The sequence below is a fragment of the Chaetura pelagica genome, unplaced genomic scaffold (genome assembly GCF_000747805.2).
Source record: "Chaetura pelagica isolate M959 unplaced genomic scaffold, ChaPel_1.0 scaffold430, whole genome shotgun sequence".
In the NCBI taxonomy this organism is placed as follows: Eukaryota; Metazoa; Chordata; class Aves; order Apodiformes; family Apodidae; genus Chaetura; species Chaetura pelagica.
Genome location: NW_009952159.1, coordinates 1,171,860 through 1,182,654, shown reverse-complemented (window position 1 = coordinate 1,182,654; position 10,795 = coordinate 1,171,860). Strand labels below are relative to the sequence as shown.

The 10,795-nt window shown below is 44.6% G+C and overlaps 1 protein-coding gene across 1 annotated transcript in view; it reads left to right on the top strand.

Moving 5' to 3' along the window:
• The window catches only part of FCHSD2 (FCH and double SH3 domains 2), a 212,918-nt gene that overhangs the window by 101,975 nt on the left and 100,148 nt on the right, over positions 1–10,795 (top strand). Inside the window, 1 exon segment of the mRNA XM_010007193.1 lies at positions 8,871–9,004. Coding sequence (XP_010005495.1) covers positions 8,871–9,004 — 134 coding nt within the window.

The following is a 10,795-nucleotide window of genomic DNA, read 5'->3' as shown; positions in this document are numbered from 1 at the left end:
TTCAGAGGCTGGTTAGCCAATACTTAAAGAAGGACTGGCTGGGAATGAAAGCTGATGAACGAAGTGATTATAGGTAATTTAACAGTTGGATATCTCAAAATAGATGTCTTTATAATTTCCATTTGTGTAATTATTTTTCTTGACTATGAAACCCTGCTCTTCTCCTCTTACATGTTACTTTTCCCTTGCTATAGAGCTTTGCTAGTTAAAAATGAAGCTTTGTTTTCCCCTTTTTTGCTGAGATTAGTCTTAAATAGATGTTTATTGTTTGAATCATACAGGAAGATTGGAAAAACAAAATGGCAAGAGAGGGAAACAGCTGTAATTGGTCAACCTGTTTGGGTGGTAATGCTTGTATCTGCATATGTATTTTAGTTAATAGCTTTAAGGTTAGAGTGCTAAGTGTGTGGATTTCTTCATAGGAAAAGACAGCAACCAGGTTCTTTTTAGGAGGCCAATCTTCATGAGGATCCCATCTGACAGCAAGGAGGAGGCAAAGCAAGAAGCAGTTGTTTACAAAACTGAGTTTCATGAACATGAAAGGTGGATCATAACATAAAGGCAGAAATGACTCCGTTGCTGAAAGCCTCCCACCTTTGGATTAGACCTCCCAAATATTTTGAAAAAATGTTAAGATCCTTTATTTTAAATGTGTTCTTTGTATTCTGACAAGTTACATTTCAAACAGGAAGAGGTTGTTGATAAATTTGTGTTTTGAATTTGTACGTTCACACCCTGTGTGTCTTAAGAAGGAATAAACTTAAGTTTATTCCTAAGTGTAATAAAATGCTCCCACAGCACAGAGACCACTCCTACTTGTAGCTTGCACTTCACTCAGCAAGCCTTTCTTCTGCCTTCTGTGCCACCAGTTACACCCACTATGCCCACAGGTCTTCTCCAAACACCTGCCACCCCCTCCCTCCCTATCCGCAAGTTCTTGTGCTCTGCAGGTTCCAGCAATCCTTCCTCTCTCCCAGCTGCAGGGCAGGTCTTGTCCCCTTCTTCCCCTGCTCGCCCTGTTCCACCTTCTCCTTCTGACTTGGGCACTCCTGAGCTTTGGTGGTGAATTATTGAGGCCCTGCAAAGCTCACTCCAGACCTATGGTTCTTGTCTTTGGCCTAGTATGAATCTTGAAGGAACTACAGGTAGCTAAGGCAAAACAGTCTGTAACTATTTGCATGATTGCAAGTTGCCTAAAGCCACAAAAATCCATGATTTTCTCAAAAATTGTCAACATCTGGTCTGGCTTTGGCTGCTGGGTTCTGGAGGGTCTGTTCTGTGGCAGGAACAGCTTCAACTGAAAGTGTTTGCCAAAAAATTGAATCACAAAACAGGAGAAGAAGGGAAATTTTTTGTGTTTTCTACAACTTGAGTTCAAGTTTTTCTCAAAAGACCAGATATTTGTTAGGTCAGCATGAAGGATTATGCTTTAGCTTTGTTTTTAGAAGCAATCCTTTGAAGAATGTGTGCTGCTCTGATGTAAACCAAGGCATATTTTCAGTGTGGTGCCTGGCCTCTTTTCCTTCCTTCCCATAACCTTTCTGTGTTTCATTATTTCAGGAGCATGTACTCAGTTTGGAAATCACTTTTAGAAGGCACAATGCAAGTGGCCCAATCCCGACTCAATATCTGTGAGAACTATAAGAACTTAATTTCTGAACCAGCCAGGACTGTTCGGTGCTTTAAGGAACAGCAGTTGAAGAAGGTATTTGTGCTTTAACAAGTTCTTGAAAATATTTTGGCATTTTCATGAAGAAAAAATGGTTTCTAGAAATGTTGTGTGGCTCTTCTGAAGGATGTATGTACTGTTTAGTTGCTTCCTATGCATGTTGTTATGGCTTCACAGAATCACAGCATGATGGGGGTTGGAAGGGACCTCTGGAGATCATCCAGTCCAACCCCTGCCAGAGCAGGATCCCCTAGAGCAGATCCCACAGGAACACATCCAGGTGGGGTTGGAATGTCTCCAGAGAAGGAGACTCCACAGCCTCCCTGGGCAGCCTGTCCCAGGGCTCTGCCACCCTCACAGGCAAGAACTATTTTCTCCCATTCAGGTCAAACCTCCTGTGCTCCAGTTTGTGCCCATTGCCCCCTGTCCTGTCCCTGGGCACCCCTGAGCAGAGTCTGGCCCCACCTCCTGACCCCCTGGAGATATTTACAAGCCCTGATCAGATCCCCCCTCAGCCTCCTTTTCTCTCAGCTGAGCAGCCCCAGCTCTCCCAGCCTTTCCTCACAGGCAGATTCTCCCAGATGCACCTGATGATCTTTAAGGTCCCTCCCAACCTCGACCGTTCTGTGATTCTGTGACCTGTTTCCATAAGGCAGGAAGACACATTAAAAGTACACTGAGGTGTATTTCTGGCAAGCTCAGCACTCTTCATCTTACATTATTTGGTGTTTGTGTTCTGTGCATTTTGCTGGTGTGAGGAGAGAGTCTCCTGGCTGGAGTGAGCACAGTTGACAGAAAGTCACTTCTGCCCCTAACAAACATTTTTGGAAGTCTTCAGGAATGATCCTTTGAAATTCTTGTGGCTTGGATGAAGGAGAACACAAGGAAGGAAATGGAAATGCTGGTGGAATGCACTTTGCAAGTGTCTGAGATATGTGGTGGTTGTAAATATTCCTTCTATGTTTTATCATCAAGCAGTTATTAACGTTGCCTCTGGGGATGATTTAAGGTGGGCTGAGCACCCACTGCAGGTAAAAGATAAAAAACCCCAACACACCATTTCAGTTTTCTTTGCTGAAAAGTGACAACAAATTGTAACTCACCTAGTTTATATGTTTTGTAACACATTTGGCTACAAACTTCTAAACAGATGTTAGTGTAACATGAGCTCAGTGTTTCTGAACAAATCATTATGCAGCTCTTAGAAGCATGGAGTTTATTTTAAGGAAAAATTAACTTTATTAGTGTTGTGTTATTGTACTGTGGAATTTTATTTTTCTGTGAGGCTTCACAAAAAATGCTGGAGCATTTTTGTAGCATCTTTGGTGGGTAAATAATCTCCAAGTCTTTTTCTTCTGCACATGCTGTTCACAGAGTCATAGAATCGTCATGGTTGGAAAGGAGCTGTGAGATCACCCAGTCCAACCATCAACAGAAAAAAGCCCCCAGACAAACACAAATAACCACACACAATCCCCCAAAAACACCCACCAAAAAAGCCCCTCTACAACCTCAGCCACTAGAACATGCCCTGAAGTGCCACATCTACATGTTTCTTCAACACCTCCAAGGGTGGTGACTCGACCACCTCCCTGGGCAGCTGTTCCAGGGCCTGATCACTCTTTCAGTACAGAAATTCTTCCTCATATCCAATCTGAACCTCCCCTACTGCAACTTCAGGCCATTTTCTCTGGTCCTGTCATTATTTCCTAGGCAGAAGAGCCCAACACCCACCTCACAACAACCTCCTTCCAGGTAGCTGCAGAGAGCAATGAGGTCTCCCCTCAGCCTCCCCTTCTCCAGGCTGAACAGCCCCAGCTCTCTCAGCCTCTTCTCATCAGACCTGTTCTCCAGACCCCTCATCAGCCTCGTTTCCCTTCTCTGCACCCTCTCCAGCACCTCCATGTCCTTCCTATCCTGCTGTGCCCAGAACTGCACCCAGGGCTCAAGGTGCAGCCTCACCAAGGCTGAGGAAAGGGGCAGGATCACTTCCCTGGTCCTGCTGGTCACACTGTTCCTGACACAAGCCAGGATGGTGTTGGCCTTCTTGGCCACCTGGGCACACACTGGCTCATGTTCAGCTCTCCATCAACCAGCACCCCCAGGTCCCTCTCTGCTGGGTACTTTCCAGACACTCCTCCCCAAGCCTGTAGCTCTACTGGGAGTTGTTGTGGCCAAAGAGCAGGACCTGACACTTGGCCTTGTTGAACCTCATCCCATTGGCCTTGGCCCATGGATCCAGCCTGTCCAGGTCCCTCTGCAGAGCCTCCCTGACCTCCAACAGATCGACAGTCTCACACAACTTGGTGTCATCTGCAAATTGCCTGAGGGTCCCCTCAATCCCCTAGTCCAGATCATTGACAAAGATGTTGAACAAGACTGTCCTCAAACCTGAGCCCTGAGCGACAGTTCAGTGTTCATGAGGCAGCAGTAGAAGTGGTGAAACGCTTCTTCAAATTGATATAAATGACAAAGGTGCCTTTTTTTCCTGCTCTTTTGAGTTAGCAGAATGAATTGCTACAATTATCAGGGCAGTATTTCTGGTTCAAGACATTCTAACAGTGACATGCTTCTTCTACCATGTGGAATCACCACCCACTTGGTGCTATTAAATTGCCTCCACAATGAACTTATGTTTTTATACAGCCTCTCATCCTTTTCCTTGGATTTCCAAGCACATTCTTTGTTGAGCTGACCTCCAAAAGCTTGGAAAAATGAGAATTCAGACTCAGGAAAATACTTGTAATGTTATCCTGGATTGCCCAAGTCGAGTTTCTATTTAGAAGCAGTTTCTCCTTCCAAGGTTGCAGTAGGTATTGGGTTGCTCTCAGATGTCAGGCCTGTCAGTCTGACCTCAGTGCTGGTGAAGGTCATGGAGCAGATCATCTCAAGTGCCATCATGCAGGACAAAAAGACAATCAAGCCCAGTCAGCACAGGTTTATCAAAGGCAGGTTCTGCTTGACTAACCTGATCTCCTTCTGTGACAAGGTGACCTGCCTAAAGGATGAGGGGAAAGCCTAGACATTAGTAAAGCGTTTCAAGCTGTTTGCCACAGCATCCTCCTGGAGAAACTGGCTTGGATGGGTGTGCACTTTGTTGGGTAAAAAACTGGCTGGGTGGCTGGGCCCAAGGAGCTGTGGTGAATGGAGCTAAATCCAGTTGGTGGTGGGTCACCATGGTGTTCCCTAGGACTCAGAGTTGAGGCCAGTTCTCTTTATCAGTGATCTGGACAGATTGGGTGTAGCCTCAGTCAGTTTGCAGATGACACAAGGTGATAGGACAAGAGTAGCAGCAGAGGAGGTTGAGGTTGGATCTTGGGAACAATTTCTCCCTGGCAAGGGTTGTCAGGCCCTGGCCCAGGCTGCCCATGGCAGGGGTGGAGTCCCTATCCCAGGATGGGTTTCCAAGCCCTGTAGATGATGCTGAGGGACACGGGGCAGGGGTGGCCTTGGCAGGGCTGGGGGAACAGTTGGACTTGATGATCTTAAAGGTCTTTTCCAACCAAAATGATTCTCTGATCTAGGTTTTCCAGTTGTCTCTGTAAACCTTTACTTCATTGACTTGGTACCACATAGAAGCTTCATTTCCATGACCATTTTAATACTAAACCAGAACAATTTCAGAAAACCTCACCACAGTTTGCTGAACAATGCTGCTTAATATCAAGGCGACTCTGGAGCAGCGGTCGTAAATGTGTCTCCTGTAGACCAGGTCTGACCTCTTATGGAAACTAATCCCCATCCTTTGCTCAGTAGCTTTTGGATGCAGACTATAAGGCTGTTGGGAGGGCAGCAGCCCACCCATGGCCATTGTCCTTCCCTGGAGACCTTGTAAGCTATAAGTCATCACTTGTAAGTGATGTGTTGTTCCATGAGTTGCCTTGGAAGAGAAGGCACTGGGCGTTCATCAGGTGTCTTCAGGAAAGATGATGTGGCCACCACTGCAGACATTTGCAATGATCTGTATTAGGAGACTGGGAGACAAATAGGATGAAATCACCCTCCATGGAGGTAGAGCAACAAGAGCCATCTCTGTCAGCTCTCTGGATCATGGAATCACAGAATGGTTTGGGTTGGAAGGGACCTTAAAGAGCATCAGGTTCCAACCCCCCTGCCATGAGCAGGGACACCTCCCATCAGACCAGGCTGCACAAACCCCATCCAACCTGCCCTTGAACATCTCCAGGAAGGGGTCAGCCACAGCTTCCCTGGGAAACCTGTTCCAGCACCTCAGCTGAAACAGCTTTTTAGGTACAACCAGTGTCTGCACAACCCCAGGCCCCTCCATGGCCTCAAGTCTCGTGGCAATTTTTGGTGCTTAGAGATGCAAAAGCTAGGTTATATTTTATGCTTTTAGAAGGATCATGTTAACAGCTGGCTTTATTTGAATGTTTTGATGCTGCAGGCAGGAGACTTCAGGGATCAAAATAGCAATGGATGTAGCAAGAACCCACTCCTTTTGAAATGATTTTTGGTTTCTGTCAGCTGTCCAATAGAGACAGATTTTTCTACCTTTGGATTTTCTCTCATACCCTCAGAGGTCTCCAGAAAACCCAGCCCTGCTCTCTGCCACTCCCCAAACCACCCACCACCAAGCTTATCTTCTGGAGCCCATTGCTTTCTTGGTCTGCACACATCAAGTACTGGTTTGAGGGTGAAGTTAATGAATTTTTGTGTGCTTTATATAGCCAGAAGGAGAGCAGGGTTGTGTGGTGAGAAAACAAGCAATTTGGTGTTGTCTGAAACAAAAAAATCCTTCTTTACAAGTGGCTGGATATTCTTTTTAAGAGCTGTTGGATGCTGTGGCATTAATGTCACATTGTTGGATTCCATCACTTTATGAGTCTTGCAATGCTTGTCAAAGAGATTACATGCATTAATAATTAGTGTAATTAGAACTTCAGGTATTTAGGTGGGGTGGTCAGTAAGAGGACAATGTGTGGCACCTCAAATGGGAGAAGCTGGGTGTGTGATGATGATGTGGAAAGAGGTGGAATCTTGGGTCTGGTCTTTGAAGGACAGAAAGGCAGATTGAAGGGTAAGTTGATTTCCTTAAGCTTGCTTGAGGCTCTGCCTCTGAGTGTTGCCTGGAGCCTTCACTGACCACATCTAGTCTGTCATATCTGTCATTAAATAGAAATGCATTGAATTATCACCTGTACTTGTACTTAACCTAGTTTGAGTAAAAGAAAATCTTTACAAATCTCTTGGAAAGACAATATCATTCTAGACATTGAGAATTCACTTTTATGTTGTTAAATAGAACCTTTCTGCTTGATGTAGATCCTTTCCCAGAGATTTTTTTTGGAAGCTGATTGGATGTTTGGAGAATTGCTGAACAGACCAGTAATTGTGGGTTCACCATGGTCAGCATTTGAGCCTCATGCAGCTGTTCTCTCACTCCCCTCAAGTGGGATGGGGAAGAGAATTGGAAGGGTAAAAGTGCAGGAGTTTGGGGGTTACACAAAACCACAGAATCACAAACTGGTTTGGGTTGGAAAGGACCTGAAAGATCATCCAGGCCCAACTCCTGCATGGGCAGAGACACCTCCCAGCAGCCCAGGCTGCTCCAAGCCCCATCCAACCTGCCCTTGAGCACTGCCAGGGATGGGGCAGCCACAGCTTCCCTAGACAAGCTCTTCCAGTGTCTCACCACCCTCAAAGGGGGGCACAGTTTATTAGGTAAAGCAAAATAGGGAATAAATTCACTCCTTCCCATGGGTGGGCAGGTGTTCACACATCTCCAGGAAACCAGGCATCAGGTGTTACAGTGACTTGGGAGTGTAATGACCAGTATAGTCATTTTTCTACTATTGCTTTGAATATTATTTTTTGACATTAAAATGTATCTTCTAAGGCTGCTTGGGTTGTATGGAAAACAAATTGAATTATTTTACTAGTTATTTATGTTATTAATGGTTGGACTTAATGATCTTAAAGATCTTTTCCAGCCCAAAGGATTCTATGATTCTGTTTTCAGTCCTTGAGTGGCTTGGATCATAGAATCACAGATTCATAGGGCCTGGAAGGGACCTCTGAAGATCATCAAGTCCAACCTCCCTGCTGCAGCAGGAACACCCAGGGCTTGCTATGCATTTTAAACCTTTCAGTTTCCTTTGTGACTGACACTGATTTCTGAGATAACCCCATTTGTTGGAAAGCTCTCAAGAGTTTTAGGAAAAAATGAGTTCTTAAAATAATGTTTATCAAACTGTTCTTGTTTCCATTGTTTCTTACATGGTAACTTTTCTCTTGTGCTTTAAACTTTGGAGAAGGAAAACCTAATCATATTTTTAGTCACCTCCAGCAGATTGCCTTGAGATTTTTCCCAGCTGTATTCGAGCTCTTTCAGCTAATTAATTAACTTACCCAAAACTTTTGGAAATTTTATGTTTCATTTGTGAGTTAGCACACAGAGTCACAGAATCACCAAGGCTGGAAAAGACCTCTGAGATCATCAAGTCCAACCCATGACCCAACACCACCACATCTCCAGACCAGGGCACCAAGTGCCACATCCAGCCTGTCCTTGAACACCTCCAGGGATGGGGACTCCACCACTGCCCTGGGCAGTCTGTTCCAATATCTGATCTAATCTTAATCATTGAATTTGAATGAACAGCAGCAGCAAGAAAGAAATATGGTTTTATATTCTGATCAGCTTTAAAAGAAAGGCAAGAACTGTTGACCAGGAGTGACTTGGAGACCACATTGTTCTTAGAATCCCAGAATGCCAGGTTGGAAGGGACCTCAAGGACCATCTGGTCCAGCCTTCCCAGGTCCTACTCCAGTTGATAGGAGGTGGCTCAGCACCCTGTCGAGCTGAGAATTCAAACTGCCTCATGTGGGGGAATCCACCACTTCCCTTGGGAGACTGTTCCAATGTTGGACTGTCCTGATGGGGAAACATTTCCCTCTTGTGTCCAATGGGAATCTCCCCAGGAGCAACTTGTGCCCATGACCCCTTGTCTTTTCCATGGGACTCCTTGTCAATAGGGAGTCTCCATCTTCCTGGGAGCCACCCTTTAAGGACTGGAACATGGTGATAAGGTCTCCCTGAAACCTTCTCTTCTCATCTGTTCCAAATGTTCTATGATTTTATATAAAACATAATAAAGAGGAGTGAAATTAAGATGATCCTATTATTTGGTTGCAAAAAACCCCCTTATTAATGTTTTGTTTCCTGACTGCTTCTTTTCAGTGCGTGGACCAGTTGACAAGGATCCAAGCTGAATTACAGGAGACAGTGAAAGATTTAGCTAAAGGCAAAAAGAAATATTTTGAGACTGAACAGATGGCTCAAGCAGTGCGGGAGAAAGCTGATATTGAGGCCAAGTATGTTTTTATAATAGCATATGTATAAATAATTGCCTGTGTCCTGGTATTAGTTTCTACACTTGATATTATTTTAGGAAGATAATTGCTTGCAATGAGCTTGTGTCAATTGGTTTTTTTGCTTATTATGTACATTTTTGTGGCCATTTCAAACATGCTTTAAGGTGATAGTCAAGTTCAACTCATTTTGGCTGCTTTCTTTACAAGGGGAGTTAAACTGTTTTAATTTGACCTTTTCAGAGGTTATATTGGAGGCTGCTTCCTTTTCTCTGCACACATCTCACTTTGGTATCAATCCCTTTGGAGGGGGATGGGATGGGACCCTGTTTTCAATTTCTGAAGAGAAATTTTGGAGGCTTTAGGCTTTTATGCTCCTTGACAACCTAAAGAGGTTGATTTCCTTCCTTTCAGGAAAGCAAGTAGATCACATGATTTGGATTTCGGCCTGTCCTATGTGAGGTTGCATCACCTTTTTTTTTTTTTTCCCCCAAATTTGTTTACTTTTTTATGTTTAGAAGTGACTCAGAATTGTTCTCAGAGGATGAAAGGAAGTTATGGTTTTGTTAGAGAACTTTTCTGTCTTCTATTTGAGGGTTGGATGATGAAAAGAACTTAAAATAAGATTATCTGTAATCACCTGAAGAATCATAGTATCATAAAATGTTAATGATTGGAAGGGACCTCTAGAGATCATCAGGTCCATCCCCCATGCCAGAGCAGGGTCACCTACAGTAGATCCCATAGGAACATGTCCAGGTGGGTTGGAATGTCTCCAGAGAAGGAGACTCCACAGCCTGTCTGGGCAGCCTGTCCCAGGGCTCTGTCACCCTCACAGGAAAGAACTTCTTCCTCATGTTGAGATGGAACTCTCTATGTTCTACCTTATACCCGTTGTTCCTGTTCCTGGGCACCACCAGGAAGAGAGTGGCCCCTTCCTCTTGACACCCACCCCTCAGATATTTATAGACATTAATATTAAAGTTGATTTTAGTTTCTTATTTAGTTTTTGAAACACCATTTTCCAAATTGCCACTAAATCCTTCTCTAATTCCTCTTTCAGGAATCCAAATGTGAAATTTGGTCCAATGCTGCTTTTAAAAATACATGTGTGTACATGGATGCTCCTCCAGCTTCCTGGAGTATAATTAGCAATTTTGCATTAATATTCCTTCAGATAACCAGGCGTTCAAATTTATAGCACTTCGTGTCTGAAGAGCTACCTCAAAATCCATCAAACACCAAAATAACTTGAACTGCAGCTGTCACCCAGTTTCCCTTTCATGATGTATTTATATATTGTTCCCAAATCAGGAGAAGCTCTGCAGAACATTTCAGACGGTGCAGAAGATGCTATTGCTGGAGCTCAGCATACTTGGGAATATTTCTCTTGATCCTTAAGCTTTACTGTACAAGAAAAAATTATAGAATCATAGAATGGTGAAGGTTGGAAGGGACCTTAAAGGTTCCAACTCCCCTGCATGGGCAGGGACACCTCCCACCAGCCCAGGCTGCACAAGCCTCATCCAACCTGCCCTTCAACACCTCCAGGGAGGGGGCAGCCACAGCTTCCCTGGGCAACCTGTTCCAGTGCCTTCCTGCCCTCATGGGGAAGAATTTCTTCCTGATGTCTGACCTCAATCTCCCCTCTTGCAGTTTAAAACCATCACCCCTTGTCCTGTCACTGCCCCCTCTGTTGAAAATCCCCTCCCCAGCTTTCCTGGAGCCCCTTCAGGCACTGGAAGCTGCTCTCAGGTCTCCCTGGAGCCTTCTCTTCTCCAGGCTGAACACCCC